The sequence below is a fragment of the Chiroxiphia lanceolata genome, chromosome 10 (genome assembly GCF_009829145.1).
Source record: "Chiroxiphia lanceolata isolate bChiLan1 chromosome 10, bChiLan1.pri, whole genome shotgun sequence".
NCBI lineage: Eukaryota > Metazoa > Chordata > Aves > Passeriformes > Pipridae > Chiroxiphia > Chiroxiphia lanceolata.
In genome coordinates, this window is record NC_045646.1 from 12,947,968 (window position 1) to 12,967,383 (window position 19,416).

General features: G+C 36.8%; 1 protein-coding gene across 6 annotated transcripts in view; it reads right to left on the reverse strand.

Annotated features, from left to right (window-relative positions):
- ACAP2 (ArfGAP with coiled-coil, ankyrin repeat and PH domains 2) overlaps window positions 1-19,416 on the reverse strand; it is a 63,988-nt gene that overhangs the window by 9,253 nt on the left and 35,319 nt on the right. For 3 of the 6 annotated variants that reach the window (XM_032697491.1, XM_032697490.1, XM_032697492.1), the window contains 12 exons: window positions 16,751-16,863; window positions 9,818-9,869; window positions 8,329-8,429; window positions 7,024-7,129; window positions 6,391-6,599; window positions 6,113-6,182; window positions 4,693-4,787; window positions 3,188-3,372; window positions 2,748-2,852; window positions 2,268-2,360; window positions 780-967; window positions 340-449 (listed from right to left, as the gene is read on the reverse strand). In XM_032697491.1, coding sequence (XP_032553382.1) covers window positions 340-449; window positions 780-967; window positions 2,268-2,360; window positions 2,748-2,852; window positions 3,188-3,372; window positions 4,693-4,787; window positions 6,113-6,182; window positions 6,391-6,599; window positions 7,024-7,129; window positions 8,329-8,429; window positions 9,818-9,869; window positions 16,751-16,863 — 1,427 coding nt within the window. The remainder of the gene's footprint in view (window positions 1-339; window positions 450-779; window positions 968-2,267; window positions 2,361-2,747; window positions 2,853-3,187; window positions 3,373-4,692; window positions 4,788-6,112; window positions 6,183-6,390; window positions 6,600-7,023; window positions 7,130-8,328; window positions 8,430-9,817; window positions 9,870-16,750; window positions 16,864-19,416) is intronic. The other 3 variants (XM_032697494.1, XM_032697493.1, XM_032697495.1) reach the window with 2 other exon arrangements.

Sequence of the window (19,416 nt, forward strand, 5' to 3'; positions counted from 1 at the left end):
AAGGAAAAAAGGCAAATAAATTCAGGCTGGATACAATGTATTTGGCTTAAATCAAAAAGTCTCTCAAATATGTCAAAATAGTGCTGTTCATCTAGAACATGTTGCCACAGCAGTAAGCAAAACCTTTATTTAATCCACATTAGCAAACACGTGTGTTTTGCTAGTGGATGAGACTACTAAATCAAAATATTATTTTCTTTCTCACAGCCAGAGCTTAAGAAAAACCTGTATCACCTGAAATAGTACTAAAATGCCAGAATATCTGGGGCAATGAAGAAGCTTCACATGAACAACTACAGTAAAGGATGGCCGTTTACAAATTGAGGAGTAGCAAGTTACCCAGTGTGTCCTAGAACTGTGGCGTGGTGCAGGGGCCCTCTTCCCTTCATGTCCCTGATGTTCACATTGGCCCCATTCTGCAGCAAAAATTCACAAGTAACCAATGAACCCTATGGAACAAAAGCAAGGAAACAACTCAGCACCAGATCTCTAGAAGAAGAGCCAAATCTGTTCTGCCTTCTCACCATTTAGCCATGTGGCAAAGGAAACAAAAGGGATTTGCTTCCATATCAACTTTGAACACTACTAAGGTTATGTAATTCCAAACAAAGCATTAATAGGAAAAAAATAGTTCAGAAAGAACTTAGAACACTGTAAACACAACTTCAGCATCATGTTATCATCCATTAGTGAAGCAGTTCAAAAGGAACAGTGACACAGAAACGTCCCCATTATCCCTTCCCCTCCTCCCCCACCAGCCAGGGCTGTATATCACATACCCCTCGCACTGCCTGAATGAGTGGAGTTGCTTTGTTTTCTTCTACATTGACCCAGTTTACTTCAGCTCCATGGGCCAATGCTTCTGCCATATGAGGAAGATTCTTCTCAAAGGCAGCTCGGTACAACTGCAATCCTGGACTAGGCTGTTTGGAGTCACAGAACACAGAAGACTCTTGCTTGTCTCCTTCTGAAAAGAAAAAAAAATTGCTTATCTAATCTCTGTTTTTACAAGGTAACTCCTGGAATTCTGATCAAAACCGTCACTCCTCTGGCATAAGGAAGTTCAGGTTTTGCAGAATGCTGTGTATTCTTGCCCCATTCTGCCAGGGGAAATCACAGGTGCCCTTAGCCTGTTCCAGCATTCAGGCACAGCCTCTTCACAGAACTATTACTGCACAGAAATCATTCTCTCCACATTACTAGCACATGTGTATATCCTTCAATCTAAATATTCCATGTCATTTCTAAGCAATTATTTTAGGTTTGGAGTGTGTTTTATTCTAAACTACAAGATATGAATAAAGCTAATCTCCTGCAGAGATGTAGTCATACAAATATATCTTTATCTGCAACAGCTTGATACACCTGAATATGAGGCTAATACTGTTTTGACCTAGTTTTCATTAAAAGATACCATTGTCATTTACCAATTACTTGCTGTGGCTATAATCTTTTGGACTAAAGCATAATCTTTCTCTTCACCTCAATAACAGTTATACAGAGTGAAGTCTGGGAGATAAAAAACGTTGTTACATAAAAGCTTTCACGAGCTACAGCACCAGAAATGTTTTTATAATGCAGTAAAAAGGATCCCAGCCATGTGCTGCCTGCCTACAACCACAGCTGTGAACTACTGGATTTACAACATACCTCAGAAGAGTGCTTTGATGTAGAAGACTAACTTTGCTTTATAAATAAATGTTTTGGATATTCTGACAAGTGATACTCAATACATCTGTCAGAACAGCATGTTAATATTAGATAGCAAATAATTTCATCCATAAATTTATAGAACTTCTGAGTTGAGAGGGTAATGTTTAAGGACATGGTCAATTCCACATAAGTAGAAAACAGAAAAATTAAGCAAGAATGCTCAAATAACACATAAAAGCCCATTATCTGTGACTCAACAGGAATTCTGCCTCCAAGGACTTATCTATTTATAACAGGATTATGCATTTCTGTGGAGACTTGTCTGCCTCAAAATGCAGCATTGCTCTATCTGCAAAAAAAACAAAGTCTTGGATCAGTCTCATATGACTGGAAAAAACACAGTTCTTTGAACACATTTAGAAAGATTTAATGCCATTCTTGGTAGCAAGTCTGGAGGAAAGATTACTCAAGCAATTTTTACCCTTGTTAAAAGCATTTCAACCCACCAGGACAGCAGAGACAAATTGTATCACCAAGCACTAATCTCTTTAACAAAAAACGCTACCAAGTGGTAGCATTTAAATTTTCATCTTAAAATGCAAAGCCTAACACACCTGGTTCATACAAACTGTTAGCTGACACAGTAGAGGCAAGGTGTTCTCTGCTGTCCTCAGAGCTCGGCTGGATCCCACTGTCACTGCTTCGCACTGTTTTGGGGAGAAACTGCAATTACTATGCAGAGCCTAAGTTATCTGTTCTTCACAGATACCATGATAATAAAGCAAGCTCTTATACTTGGTCCTGAACACAACTTTTAAAAATGGCTAGTAATTATTCAATGTCCTTAATGCATCCATAGAAAAATATGGAGTCGTGTTTTGCAACCATAATGTTTATAATAATAATAATAATAAATGTCAAAGATTACTAGAAAGGAAAAAAAAAATCAGGATAAGTAAAAAAGCTTAAATTATTTCATGAAGACACTAAGCAATGCAGTAGCCTGGAGACAATAGATTAAAGCAGGGAGATGGCCACAACACATGATGGATCACTAGTGCAAATACTGAACACGCCACAGCTGTAGTACTTACTACTACGTAGTTTTGAAGAGGTATCAAAGTAGGAGAAGAGTGAATCTAGTTCATCAGGACAGAACAGAGACTCCCGTCTCGCCTCGTCGCTACTTACAGCAACCGCTGGGACATGCAAGTTAGCAAAGCACAAAGCAGGCAGTAAGGAAGGGACAGGGCAGGAGAGAACGTTATTGGAGAAATTAAGGGTGAAGATACGGAGGGAAGAAGGTGGTTAATATGTTTCTGAATGATAAGCATCCCCATTCCAGGTTCTTCCCCGTGTAAAAACGCACATCTCTGAACAAGTCTTTTCTCCCCTACACTTCTGCACTAGGCTACGACCCATTAAAAAGTAGATTCTGATTTTTCTGCATGAGGCAGAAATCAACTGATATAAAAATATATTACTTTACAAAGAACAATGGGTAACACAGCTAAGAAGATAAGTGTGTAAATACCTTTTTGGGATGCTGCACCTTGTTCCCCTGCCAAAAGGGATTTTTCAGGGCCACTGTGCCTTTTCTCTTCCTGACTTGGAGGCAAAACTTTTGTTCCAGATTCAAGCAGAGGTACTGATGCAGCTTGCTTCTCTACAAACTTTCTCTCCACATATTTTGCTCTGATGTATGCCTCCTTCTCCTGCCTGTCACGTACAAAATCCCCGGAGTTAGTAAGCTAATATTTTAGTATTTTCATGTATTAAAAGAATGCCTATTTCATACTAAAGTCAGTAACCAAGACTGTAGTTTGGCATTACACATAAGACAGACCTACAGCACATTTTCAGAAATATGCAAAGCACACTGTCTAACTTTTTCTGGATTCTTGATTAACTTTCCACAAGGCTCAAAAGAAAGTAATTTTCTTAAGTTTATGTAAGTGTATTTTCTTTCACGCAGACATTTTAGAAAGTGGTATGTGGAAGAAATAAGCATTAGTTACTGTATGTTACTTCTTGGTATTAAACCTTTATACATGTTTTACATTGTTAATAACCAATTAATAAAGCATATATTTAGTTTCTTATGTAAATATAAATTGCAACATTTGTTAAGGGAATATCAAGATCACACAAGAAAACAATAACAAGTCTTAGGTAGGCACAGCCCCCAATTCCATATCACATACCAAAGTATTTTTTCTTGTAAACTGAGGGTATCAGCTTAAAACACAAAGCCAATTCAGCCATGATGAAAGGGGCTGGCTATAATTATTACCATTGAAATTGCTGAAAGCAGTTACCACTAGAAGGAATAGCTAGCAAATCTCCTACATTATTTATACTAATATCACTGTCTCCAAATTGCCAACACTCCATAAAATGCTGTTTTCTATACCATAAAACTACCTGGCAGCAAGCAGCACAGAACCAGAACGGTACTAAAAAAACCAAGTTTTAAGAGACACCCTATACAGCAGCACAAAATATCAGAAAACTACCTTCAAACACAAATTGGCGTCAGAGGAATTGAAGACAGCAGTACAATGATTAGAAGGCTGCTGTAAAGCAGCAGAGCTCATGTACAATGTAGGTAGGAAGAAGAGAACATTCTGGGGGATCAGGGAACAAAAGTCAAACTCAAGAACAAAGTCACTGTAAACAAAGGCACAGCCAGAGGCTCCTTCCAGGAGCACTCAGGAGTACTGGCTGGCTGAGCTGGTACCAAGAAGAGAGGAAACAAAATCCACATGCCCACTTTGATGCTACAGCACTGTCATCAAAAGGAGGGAGTGAGATCAGAAAAAGAACAAGTGAACAGGAGAAGGAGAAAGGGACCAACAGAGGGAATACCCAATAAAGACAGAGTGAGAAAAGGGAGAGAGCAAAACATCCTGGTGATACAGGTAAACAAAGAGTACACCAAAGGAGTGTTACACAGTTAACTGGCAGCATGTTTTAAAGCTGGAGGCTGAAGGAAGCAACAAGAAAAGGAAGTAACAGGTACTGCTAGTAAAATACTACCTTTGGCTTCCAGATTGTGGCTTCTTTATTCCCACTTTTTCCAACTTCGCTTCATATATTCTATTTATAACATCATTTCCCAATTCACACATAAGCTATAAAGCAAAATAAATACATTCAAATATAGTTGTAATAAGCTTTATCTACCTATTTAGTTGTTTTTAACCTCACTCAGCCTATTTTTACAATATTTTTCCCTGGTAAAAGTACACTTACAGAAATAAGCATGGGTTTGCATCATGATAATGAAACAGTCAATTAACAGAGACACCAAATCTTGAGTAAGAGAACAAAAAACACAGTCCACTCTATTAAATTGCCAATCCCTACTGAAAGAGGATTGCTAAAACAACCACCAGAATGACACCTGCAGGCCTCATTAACAAAGGTGCTCTTTCCCACCAGCTTTGCCAGGAGCTGTTCTAACCCCATCAACAACTAACAATTTAATCAATTCTACTCCTTCCTATCCAATGGACAGTTTTGCTAAACCATAATCTGATACAACTATAGAAAAAGAACCAATACAAAAACCAGCCTGCAGATACCACTTAAAGGAGAATTTGGCCCTACTGATGGCAATGAACAGACTTCTTGCTTCTAATACCAGGTAAAATACTTTGCTCTGGTATTTACATAAATAGTACAAGGGGTCTAGGTTTTTTTTTGGGGTGGGGGTGGGTTGTTTGTTTGTTTTCTCAGCATGAACACACTGATATTAAAATAACTTAATGTCAAACCACAAATGAAACACCACTACTCACACTGTCTTTTGATTGTTCAGAAGAGAGAAGCAATACCTGGGTGCCAGAGCATCACAGCTAGAAACAAACACTTTGCATCAGTTATCCAGCTGCACACATGCATCTGTGCACGAGTTCCTATTTCAGTATTGCACACTCACATGACTTTCATAGCCATCTTTCAAGCTGGAAGTCTGGCACACAGATAGCACACGAGCAGTTGCATGAGTGATATCCCATAAGCCAGTAGGATCTCACTGTTAAGAGCTGGCATTCAAATTTTCAAGTATGATTATGCTTTAGGCTGATACACCACTTGCAAAACTTTTCAGCTCACTACAAGACATTACTGGTCTGTAAATAGATTTGCCTTTTTTTAGATGTTGAAAATATCAGATAAAACTTGGTACTCAGAGTGCACTTGCGAACCTGAAGGTGGTGTAAATTTTTCTGACTTGCAAGTTTGTAACACAAATGACTCCTGCTACAGCGGGGATTATAAAAAAGTGTGAATTAAAATAAAACAACACACAACTATAAACATTTTCTTCTCAGAAGTGTAGGACATCTACTGGGTACAAATTCCAGTGTTTCCTGCACTGAATTTTCTGATATAGAGGCTTTAGAACAACAATCTAAGTACCAAATAGAAATCTGTTTCAAAAATACTATCATACCTTTAGGAGTTCAGGTTCCCATGAATCCAACGTTAAAGATCTTACTTTTGAAAAATGGACTCCCAAGCTCCTAAACAGCATGAAAAAAAAAATTAACCTGTAACTACTATATCTTAGACAGACTGAACATTAATTTATGCAGAGAAAGCAGTTACCTATATTGTGTTTACAAACAGGGGTCCCTAATTTTGCTTCCACATACATTTGAAGAGGCTAACACCACCCTTCCTAATTAAGTCAATGCACAAATCAAACACAATTCTGAAGAGTTCCCCAACCTGTGTATCCCAGAGCACTCGATGCACAGTGTGATCCCGAGGTTGATACTGGCCCAGCGAGGATCTGCCAAACCACAATCACAGCAGGCAGCATTACCAGGAATACACTGAACTCGCTGCAGAGCACTCTCTCCCTTTAACAACTTCTCTTTTGACTCACTCCCAGATTCTAGGCTTCCAGTAGAAGGGGATGATTTCTTTTCCTGTTTCTAAAAGAGGAAAAAAACCCAAACAAACCAATAAAAAGAGATATACTAAATTAAAGTAATAGAAGTCCCACAAATACTGACTGTGCACTAGAATCCAAGAAAAGTCACTAATGCATTAAAGGCCAAGGAAATCCATAGAACTGAAAAGATATTTAGCTTTTTAGAAGAAATACAGAACTGAATATAGTATAGGAGTATCCTATGAATTTTAATCACACTACAGAAAAATCTCATAAAAATATATAGGCCAAAATAACATTAATAAGATGAAATGAAAGACAGATTACACAATTTCATTGCATTTCTACTGGAAGGCAAATAATGGATTCTTTTTTTTTCTTCCCTCTCATTAAAACAGGTTTTATCTATTTTAAGTTTTCAGCGTCTGAAGGGGGGTTGTCATTTGGTTGATTTTTAAACTCACCTCAGATTCATCCCCTTTCTCTCTGTATGCTGTGGCAATACTGGTCTGAACAGCCTTAATCCAGGCCTGCCGCAGCTTTTCCGAGTCCGCCTGAAGCATGCAGCTCCTGTGACACACCACGAGTGCTCAGAGTAAGAGAGAGTGGCCAAGCAGCTGACATCCAACAATAAAAACTCCTGAGGAACTTTCTTGCTACCCCCACAAGTATACTGTTTAGCAGGCATCGTCTAATACACCCATTTATTTCGAGATAACAAAGCGGCTGAGCCTTTGTGAGTTGTAAACTCCGTATTTCAAAATTATTTGCAAGTAATGCTAAAACACACAGATATGACTCTTCAAATAACCTAGAGAATGGCTTAGCTCCCTATTCCTTTTTTTATTCCAAATTTTTCATTTTCATATCCTCATATGCATTTTACCCCCATGACTAGTTACACAAGATACAAGTACAGTCCTTAGAAACACACTTTCATTCACCGAGATCAAGAGAGAATAATTTAAAACTCTCTGACAAAGAATGAACTACTTTTCACACTAACAGTCAAAGGAAACAGGTCATGTAGTATAAAACTGTTCCAACACTCGAAAAAGCACAGACAAGGAAGAGCAAAATGCAAGCTACAGTGAACCACAACTGAGAATGCAAACATCAGGATGGACAGAAACCTATTCAGAAGAGAACTGTAAGGAGTGGGGAGTGCACATAACATCCAAACCTAAAAGCAGGTTGACCTCATATCAAAAACATAAATATGGTCACATCTCAAAATCACTAATGAGGAATCCATGTCCTGCCCTTGCTGTGGCAGGATGCCAAACTTCCCCAAATACAGCCAATGCACTGTACTGTTGGAGCTGAAAAATAATTTTATTTGGCAATTTCATTTAGTGCATTCTGAAATATAATTTAACATTACCAAGAGAACTTACTAATGTGCTTCTCTCTCATTACACCAATCAGAAATGTGGAGAAACTGAGACCTATTTTCTACCTTATTAAGCAGCTGATAGTATCAGCTACTACTGAGCTGCAACAGCTCTGCATCACAAGCCATTTATGCAAAAAGCACAAGAATGTATGTTTATTTTAGTGCCAAAAGTAAACTAAATACCAGGAACACTTCTCACAGCATCACTTACTCTTAGCCAAAATTTCAGAGAACAAAATTGTTCAGATAGTTTTCCTGTTTTGATCTATCCCGAGAGAAATGTTAGTCTTACATTTTAAGACAACTGGATGTAATGATTTTTTTTATTATTATTATTATTTTTAAGTAAACATACTATATCACTTCTCCTTACTTTGTTGGAGAAACCACCTCAAAACAGAAACGTCTTTCTATGTCTTCACAGTGTTTAACTGTGCAGAGCCGCAAGTCTTCAACAACTACTGTGGGATTATCCTAAGAAACAAAAAATTAACAAAAATGTCAGAGAGAAAAAATAATATCGTTGCTAGTAATCCCAAAATATGCATCATTCAATTCAATTTGCCTGTTTACACAAATTTTTCCCCTAAAAATAAAATTGGAAATAGGTGGATCTGGAGATACCTAGCAGGATTTATATTTAGATAAATTTTAATGTTTAGTTACCTTTAATGAAAATTTAATACAGACTTGAGAGAATTTCTTTTTGCCTACAATGCAATTCACTAAGTATTAAACACCCTCAATTTAAACAACAGTATTCAAACAACGATATTCAAAGGAGTACAAAGGTACTTTCTAAGAGATGCTATTAACTCACAAGAAAATCTGAAAAATTATCAGCAGTACCGTAAAGTGCCAAATAAAAAAACCCCAGAAGCTGAAAGCATTGGTTTTGAAAATCTGATTCAATTCATAAGAATTCCATTCTAAGCTATCACCATTTTAAGGTTGCAGTTAAAAAAAAAAAAAAAAAGGTAATGGGAATTTACAAACAGAAAATGCCCAACCCAACCAAATGTGCTCACACACACGCAACTGTTTCCTTCCTTTCCAACCACAAAAAAGAAGCCCCTTGGTTTGACAGCATCAGAAAACACGGAACAGCTCTGAACCCAGTCTGTTGGCAGTAAAGAGGAAGGACTTGTCATAAGCTCTTTCCTCTTTTTTTCTCCACTGTCTCCATACAGTTTTCTAGTTTTTTCCAACCTGAAGAACAGTTACAGCTACGTGGTACAAAAGCAGACTCTAGAACAGCAAACAAAGGAGCAGGGGCCCAAAAGCTGACTGAAAAGGCTTCTACAGCTTGGGGCAGAGCTGGACTTGCTTCTGTTATATACAGCTACTGCCCCTTCCCACCAGCAGAAAGGCAGATATTGACTCCTGAACCCCTGTGCATTTTCGTCAGTCAATACGTGTACAAAGCAGCCCTGACTGCTTCATAATAAATCTTTCATGCCTCTTTTTCCCCTCTCTCCCCAACTGCTAATTTGGTTATGTGAACCAGTAAGTAACTGGAGGGAGCAAGTCCTGAAAGAGTTAAACACAACTGCTCAGAGAACAGCACGGAATATTTGACTGCCAGCAAGTGTGCACAAGCCTTTTGGGACCAACAACTTTTAAAGCTTTAACTAGGTTACAAACCCCACAGCAAATAAAGTATGTGCTTACAAGTCACTGCACAGGAATCTCAGAATCTGTCAGTGTAGCCATTAGTCTCATTTTACAAAGGGAGAAACTAATTTAGAAAAAGCAGTTGTTGAAGATCATGCAGGATGCCAGAGTCAGCACTGTTTTCTCAATCTATCGGCAAAACCATCACCCAAACCCCAAACTATCCCAAGCCAGTTTTCGATTCCTACCTTAAATTTCTTCTGGTACACAAGTTGGTTATTTTGTATTGAGAACCAGCGCCTATTCAAATGAAGAGACATCCAGAGAATATGTAACTGATTTTACAGTGCTTATTGGACTGAAATGTGCAAACATACAGTCTACAGAGAGACTGAATAAAAGAATTCATGAGAGTAATGCTGCAGTCAGTTTTGGCAAGTATTTCGTGAGAAGAAGGAAAAAAGGGAAAGCAGAGACAAAACAGAAAAGAAAGCAAGGTTCAAATAATTTGAGTCCTAAACAAACACATTCATGTTATGACAACATTAGTTAAGCTATCACAAAAAAACATTTTCATTTCAAAGAACATTTCCTTCTGTATTTTAGCAGCAAGCTACAATTTTAAATAGCCGATAACACAAATTCAGATAGTTTGAATAACAAAAATACTTAAACCATGTAAACTACTCCCAAAATATTTTTGAGGGTAGAACTAAGAAATAACTTATTAAGGCACTAAAAATACTAGTGTTGCTATCCCATGCAGGTTTAATATCTACATTGGGCATTTCTTAAAATTTTAGATCCTGAAATAAAAAGATAGCAAATAAAAACTAAAAAAATCCAAGATAACCTTTTAAGTAGGATCCTAACTTAAGCCTCAGCTTGGAATGAAAATATAAAAGATTTAGTGAAGGCATCCTTTAAAATCCAAAAGATAATATAATGCTTAAAAACTCTGAACTGTATCCTTCCCTCTCTAATCCCCTGTTCAGATAGGATACAACTCAGAGAATGAAAAGATCATTCATATTTGGGAAATAATTAGAAGTGTCTCAGATCTCTAACAATGGTATTTTATCAGACCACTGAATATAACAAAAAAAGGACCAGATATAACAATAGCTTTCTAGATATTCTGGGGATGCACAAAATAAAAGCTGACTAATCATCACTGGTTTTGAACTGACAAAAATGAAGGGAACATAGAAAATAATTCTGTCCTGCAGTGAATTTTACACTTCCTGTTTTGTTCAGGCTTAAAATGCAAACCTGCATTTACCACAGTGTAATTCCTCAATTATCTCCAACACCCCACTTGTACCACACGTCATTTTTGCCTGCACTGCCAATTAGTTTGAATGGTAACCATACACAAAATATTGTATTGCAACAGATCTTGTTATTCTCCACAGACTTTTGAGCTTCAAGCTGTAGTTCACTACAGTTAGTAACAAGAGGGCTCCATGTATTTATTCAACCATCAAAAGCCATTCATGGAAAGAAGCGCACAAAGATGGTTAAAGAAAATTAGGATATACAAAAAATGTTAGATTCAAAACAGAAAACCTAGTATTTTTTAGAAAAGTTAGTGCTTAGTAGACAGATGAGATTCTACCTTTTAACAATTAATCTTTTCAAATGTTGTGCAGATATATTTAATTTAAAAAGCAACAACAGGATATCCTGTTGTCCTTGATTTTTGCAATTTATTAACAGCAGTAGTTTTGGTCACTGCTATTGAAAAGGTATCACCTTTATCATTTATTTACAAGTGCAGTAACAGCCTCAAACCCTGCATAAGGCAGGTTGTTGCTAATATTTAAATAGGAAACTCAACAAAAAAAGCAGACCAGAAAAGGAAAATAAACTCAGGCTTTTTTCACATGCCTTTTTTTTTTTTTTTTTAATATAACACAAAACAGAAAAACATGAAAAGTGGTGCCTAAGTAATAAAGGGGGGAAAAAAAGTAGCCTTGCCCCAAGACAACATGCAAGGGAGCAAATCCCTAATAATGGCCTTAGGTAGTGTAATTAACTTCGTTAATGCAAGGCTTCATTTGTTCTACAGCTAAATATTTCAGGAGTTGCTATAGTAAATAAGCTCCACTCTCATCCACTGGATACAAGTGAGCACACAAATTGTAACACAAATTGGTGTCATCTTCAAAGTCTAGTCTAGAAGTTTTCAAAGTATTTCAGTCCCTTTTTTTCCTAGCAGAGAAATTAAACCTGTTGAAGAGAAATTTCCAGTTCAGCTAAACAGGTTGCAGATTTTGGTAATTTTTTAAAAGAAACTTTTATTGAACAAGATCAACAATTTAGAATGTTAACTTGCAGATCACACTTTTGAAGTAGATGTCAGAGCTGACGTATTTATTGTATGCTTGACAAGACAAAAGTGGCAGGCTGCCCCCCAAGGTGTCAGTGCCATAGCACTTTTATTCAGGCCAAAATCTTTCAGAGTTATTCCTCATTAACCAAATAGCATCAATAAAGTCTGTGTAGGAAACAGACTGCTGGGGGCCTACAGCAGTAACAGCCATAAACTTCTAAGGGACAATGTGTGTACTGAAGGTGCTTTTATAGGGTAACCCACACCTATTCTGCTGTAAGAATAATGTTCATAAACCCTTAGGCAACATGTGTGAAGTAAGTACTGATTATTACCACACTTTCTTTAAATGTGCCACTCTGTCAAAAACAGGAGAGAAGCATCATGAAGAAGAAAACATACTTGGAAATCTTAAAGTAATTTACACTGTCTCAGTAGTGCTTAAATTTAGTTTGTGTTTAGAAGCTGAATGTTTTCCATCCTTTATATCTAAACAATTCAAACCCATATTTGTTAAATACAAAATAATGCAAAATTTATTAAAAAAAAATCTGATTTCAGAGAACAGAGTAATACTGAAAATATAGAACTTGAGTTTTACATAAAAACAATGAATCGTGCTTATTGATTCTTAAAAGGAAACAGTTTTCTTCTCTTGTTGCAAGCAGCACACAAGTAAAACAGAGTGACTAAGAATGCACAACATTTAAAAGTACATCTCTATTCCCAATGCAGTTGATAAGAAAAAAGAAAATCTGACCAACTTCAATTGGAAAAAGTCAAAACATTGATTTGTACGCTCAGGAGTCTGAGTGCAGAAACTTTGCTTTAATTCCTTTTTAGCTAAAAACTAGCTTAATCTTTCTAATTCTTTTAAAAGTGTTGAGCAGCAGGTATGCTGGCATCCCAGGCAGAATCCTTCTGTTATTTTCTTAGACTGAGTCACTTATACATCCATTGCAAGTAATCAAAATTAAATGCAGGGTTAATGAAGAGCTTTTTGCGTGCCAAAGAAACATTGGGAAGGTATAAAAGAAGCTGGTTGGTACCTGATGTGATCTGGCTTTTTCCTGTCATGTGAAAAAATGGGGTAGGATTAAAACATAAGGGAAAGGAGGAGAAGGAATGAAAAATGCAAAATGAGCAAAATAAGCAAAGAATTAGCATGACCTGAAAATACAGCAGAATTAAAAAGGAAAACATTTAATGCACCCAATCTAAACGCTGTTTAGAACATACTAGTGGTTTGACAACTGCTTTCTCCCTACACACATTTATTCACGCATATCTTTCTTCATGATATGAACTTATTTTTCATTTCAATTTCTAGGAACCAAAACAGCTTTCCAGCTACTGTGCCACAGTAAATGCACCTGACTCCAGCTCCTGATGCCTTAAGAAAAATGGTGTACAATAAGGTATATCATTTACCAACACATAGACACACATTCAAAACACAGGTATATCTCCCTAGTTGTTACTGTAAGACTTAGCAGTATAAAGATGTAATTCTGGTTTCACTAAACTGTATTATCTGAAGTACTTGTGTACATTATACACTGTCCTTTAGTCACAACAAAAAGAGATTACAAAATCTCCATCTCTTTCAAAGCACAGCAACACTGAATTGCAGCTAGGTTGTGGTTTACTCTGCAACTTGCTCAAACACTATTTTTTTTTCAAGCCAAAGTTTTCTGTCATCCAGAACCATTCCAAGAACAGGAAACTTAATGCAAAAGCCCAAATAATTAAAATCTTGAGACAATGAAACCCAAGCTGCCAGGTGCCCTAGGAAGAAACTTCATCATCCCAGCAAGACATTAGCTTGGACTGGAAACAAAAGAAGTTTTCATTCATTACAACACATTTGCCCCCCTTCAAAGGGTTGCATTATACAGTTTTGATTTTTTTCTCCCCCAACAACCAGGCTTTTTCCAGGATATGGGACCCTCATAATCCACTATGAGGGTCCATGGATTCACTGGCCAATAGGTGACACAGAAGGATCACAATTCTCTAGTTTGTCAGCTAGAATCACACTGACGTGTGTCAAACCTAGACAAAAATCTATTGTACCATTTCCTTTTCCCTTATGTTTTTAATACTTGCAAATTTACACTAATAGTGGTCATTGCAATGGCTTTTGGTGCCTTAAATCAGTCTTAAAGGAGTTCTAAAAAAGGCCTAGAACCAACAAAATACCAAGTGACAGCAACAGAGGGAAAAGAGAAGCATCCATTTTAAATACATATTACTACTGATGGTGCAATTAGCAGTCAGCAGGAAGATCAGTGCTGTCGCCCTCGGTTCAGAACAGCAGGAAATTCCTGTATTTCTGGGCAAATTCTTCTGGTTTTGCTTCAGCTGGTTGATTTTCCACCCACTTTCCAAAGATGGGCATATAATGAAGCAGCAAACTACCAATCTGATAAAAACATTGAAAGTATCTTCTGTGTCTTGGGGTCTCTGACTTCAGCTCAGAATTCCCTCATATAAAATACATCATTCTCTAAATGCTTCCTCCTTTGCTATTTTGTATATTTTTTTACACCTAAAACAGTTCAATGCAATGACACAGTCCTTTCTTGTACTCTACCTAGTGACTGGAAAAACATTCTAATCTCTAATATATGGTAAACTTTAATCAGTATTAGCTCCCCACAGCTGAAACTGCAACACTACATAAGTAAAGCATTCCATCAGGGGAAGCAGGCAGTGGAAAATGGCAGTGACCATTTCAGTGCCTACAATATAGCAAGCAATTACAAATGTATTGAGAAATAAAAATAACACAAAAATATCTCTCTGTTTTTATTAAAACACAGAAAAAAATGGGGGGTTAGATTCAGAAACTAAAAAGTTATCTTCATTAAGGTCTTAAATGCATATTTTATGTATGATAATAGTAGTTTCATAACAATTAGTAGTGGTTTGTGAATATGTGAAATACAAAATTAAAATCATTGATTCAATTTCTGAACTGCTTATAGATAGCATATCCAATCCTATTCTCTTATTCTGAAGCATCCAACTAGTCTATCACAGTGAGATAAATTATCAAGAATCTAATATTAAAAGCGTTAAAGGTTTTGCTTTACTGAATACTCCTGTGATAAACAGGAGAAAAAACTATAAGTAAATATCAATTATGTAATAAAAGTAGGTAGCTCTGACTCATTACCAAGCTGTTTACCTTGGCTCTCTTAAATACCTTATTGTTTGGGTACACTTTTATTATGTATGTTCAAACCTGTAACTTAATCTGAAGGAATGCCATGGTGTATCTTGATTTAATTAATTACAACTTATTTACTTTGTGTCTATTTAAATTTCCAACACACAGAAGTCAGTTTTAATTGAATCCTACTCTCTAAACACGTTAAGGTAAGATACATGTACAGTATTATTAGGTATGGAGCCATGTGGAAAAATAATATTTCCCAACTATCCCCCAACACTCCTCTCCTGCTCCCTTCTGTCACCTCCCTGAAGAGGAAGACCTTCCTGTTACCTAAAAGAGGAGGCCAGGGAGAGTCAGTTTTGCCTTCAGTCAATCCGCAAAACACCTTGGCAAAAAGGTGTTTCCACCCTTCAGCCCACTGAGAATCCAATAAAGGACAATGTCCTGCCCTGTTACTGCAGATTTTTCTCTATATTCTTACACTAACATCTTATTTCACACCAGGCACATGCTCTGGAAGCACATCTCCCCGTTTTCTCCCTTCACCATCCTTTGATGCTTCACAGGTTTGTCTCAGAGAACTCTGAATTCTGCTTGTAGGAAACTAACCCAGAAGGTACATTACAATTACAGACAAATAGTCAGACCATAGGACCAGACCAGAATTAGTCCAAAGCAAAATCCTGTGTACAAGTTGCCCATGACTTGTTAATACAGATACAGTTTTATTGACAGCATAGCCCTTGCATCAGTCTACAGATTTAAGTGAAGCAATCCCAATTTCTTACAGATTTGTGGTGTTCCAAGATGCTCAACACAGTACAGAATAATTAAGACTGGAAGGGACCACACATCCAAATGCACATACTGGCCTTTGAAACAAAGCAAATAGTTTAACAGAAGCACTGCTGGAAAAATTGCAGAACACGAGATAGGAAAAAGAACTCTGTATTACAACAAATTATCTTTAAAATTCAAGAACTGTATCCAACTGTGCTATAAATGCTCCAGCATATGTATTTCCATGAGGAAAGTATATACCCTCGGAAACTCAAAAGAAATCCTATTCAGGGAGAAAAATACTTAAATAGTAAAACGTACATTGTTAAAGATATATGACTAGCAACATACTTTGAATTTTCAAAAGAACCATTAAAACTGCTTAGCAAAAGTCACTGCACAAGACAGGAATTGTAAAAGATAACAATTACATTGTTTATCTTTCAGGAAAAATAGCTTGAGTCCTTGACTGCATTTCCCTGCTTCCACTGGCCACCCAACTTCCATTTTACTTTGTCTTCTAATACTTTCCTAGCATATCCACTCACATAGTTTATTGTGTGCAACCACAAGGATTGCTCTGTTTCAACCCCAAAGTAAGGCCAAAGCACAATTACAAAGCCAGGCTGCACCCAAGAAAGCAGGCTTTCCATACATAAGACTTTTCCAAACAAAGGTACACTCTTAGAAAAAGGTCTGCAAACAACTAGGACAGAAAACAAGGAAAAATGGCTTTGAAGTGTCATCTCTACTTTAATTAACAGTCACCCCAGTGTTCTGTCAAAAGTGTGGAATCAGAGAGTTACATAGATTTTAAGTCAGACCAGAATTCAGCTTATCAAGCAGTATCTTTATAAGCAGCAAATAGAGATTCTCAATAATTACCTGTTCCAAGTCTTGAAGGCATTGCTGGCTCGCTTAAACAGATAACCTTCCATAACAATACCATTGGCTGCATCTACATTGTATTCTAGTTTTGTATCATCACTGGAATAATCCTAGTACAAAGGAACAAGACAAGAAAAAGACATTGCAGTTTCAAATGAAATTTCAAGTACGGGCAGTACTATTGTCAAAGAGTAAACATCTAGGAATGATGTTTTGCTTGCACCACTTAATAGTCAAACCATGACTCAGTCAGTCCCTGAAGATTTTTTTTTTTTTAAATGCAGTTTTAGGAGATCAGAACACTGAAGATTTTTACTTTACCTGTACACAAGGGGAATTTCTTGCTCAGGTATTGGTGACCTCTACAGAGGGCAAACATTGCTAACAGAGCATCTCATTTGAGCAGCTTCAACTGCTCAAATGATCTCACATATATTCCCAAGAAAAGGGACAGCAAAGCACAGGAAATGGGGCAACAGAAGTTAGGAATCAAAACTGAAAAACAGTTGCAGCCTGTTGCAGACACCTGAATAAAGCCAGTTGTGCTTCAGCATTTCCTTCAGCTCTGTCATCTTGACAATTGAGCTGAATAGGAATTTAGAAGACAAGTAATCAAATAAAGATGATGCCATCAGTTAACTCTAAATTAAAGCAGTCACAGTGCTGGAAATGATGACAAGAACTTAGTAGTAATTTTTCCTTTATGATCTTGGATAAGATTACAAAACTACAGGTAGGACAAGGGAATATACATTTTCATCAACCTAATAACAAATAACATCAGCTAATAACACTTAATAGCAGTTTTACAAATTTTACAAGGCTGACTGCTTCACATCTCCAGCAAAGGCAGATTAGACTAAGTAATAATACATGTGGTGATCATTTGCTTTCACATCTCATTGAAAACAGCATTGACTCTTCCCAGGGAGGTAGAGTTCAGATATTCAGTGAGTGGGAGGTTAACAGCTACTAGAGGTGCATGAAAATGGAATGGAATCACATAATTTATCATATCCTATGTCCAGATATCAAAATAACATACATGCTGTAATTTAATTTCACTGTTAGTACAATATATCCTAAAGTAGACTAGCAACATATGGCTTCTTCCCCTTTACAAGGGCATAAGAGACACATCACTGAAAATTAGCTTTCAGAACAGGTTAAATACTGAAGATACAGAACATTTTGTAATATCACTCTCCTGAACCTACAGCAATTACTTATTTTATATTGCAAACATCAGCTCTGTGTGAAAAGTGTATCTGTAAGTCTGTTTTCCACTTTGCTCCCTTGGAATTTGTCTACATACACGAGGAAAAGAGGCAATATCAAAAAAAAGAAATAAAAGGCAATCAGCTTCAAAACCAACATCAGCAGCCCAGGCTGTACACAACTTTTGTGCTACACTTGATGTTTACTCTTATACATACAGATGGTTTGGTCCAATCCAAGGTTAATTAGATATGACAGTGAAATGGCTACAAATATTAAAAGGGGGCCTTTAAACTCCCTGGTCAGCACAGCATAAATGCCTTAAACTTACTCAGCATTTTCAGCTAGTACCAATCTGAATAGATTAACTAAATTTGAAATGTTAAATCTAGATTATTTAACTGACAGATGATCAATGGAAGATGTCTGCATTTGTGCATTTATTATTCGGCATTTAATAACTTTGATTTTCTGCCTGTTTTGGAGATCAGAAAATGCTGAATATAAAAAAGACTTAATGTAAGCACAAACACCTAAGTATCACACTACAATTTTAATTTAGTATTTCACAACTTATGACACACACAAACTTTCTCAGTGTTAACAACTCTTTTTAGTTTCTTATGCTCTCAAAAAAAAAAAAAAAAGAAAACCACTATAAGCACAACTTTGATCAGTTGATGTCACATTCCCTCCCTCCCACAAAAATGATAAATTACTCTAACTTACCAGCTCCCAAACATAATGAAACCTGCTAAAGATTTGCATCTTCCTGCCTCAGTGATGCTTGCAACTCCTTGTCTAGTGAAAGACAATATACATTCCCTCAGTCTTTTCTGACCAAACTACTGTGTAATCACATTTTCCTTGGGGTTTGGAGAACTGTTGCAGAAAATGCAACTGTCTTTTCCAATGAGTCTTGATCCGTGCTTTGAAGACATATACAAGTATGACAGGAAACCTTCTTTGGATTGTTTATCACGTCACAGTCTCAGTCCAAATTGTCTAAAACACTGACCCTTCCTCATGAAGTGCATTTAGTGTCATTTTAATGATTTCCCTGATTGAATTCCACCTTTATACAGCAGAAAAAGACACAAGAGTATACAGACAAAGGTTAAATAGCTTTCTAACTGCAGATAGCAGACTGCCAGCTCGAGGAGGAGGGAGTAAGGCTTCCATATGCTTTATCCATAAAACTTCATTAATAAAGTTGAGGTCAGGAAAAAGATGACCAAACAATCAAAAAAACCCACGCCCCACTTCATTTCAATTACATGGATACAAGTAGGAAAAGAAACTAGATAAGCTGTATCTGATCTTATAGTCTCTGCTATTTTATAATTAAAAAATTGGAGAAAAGCAGTCACATTATAGTTTATTTTTAACTTGGTATATGGAAAAGTTTAGTGAATCATGAAGAATCATCAGGGGGTGGAGAGAAA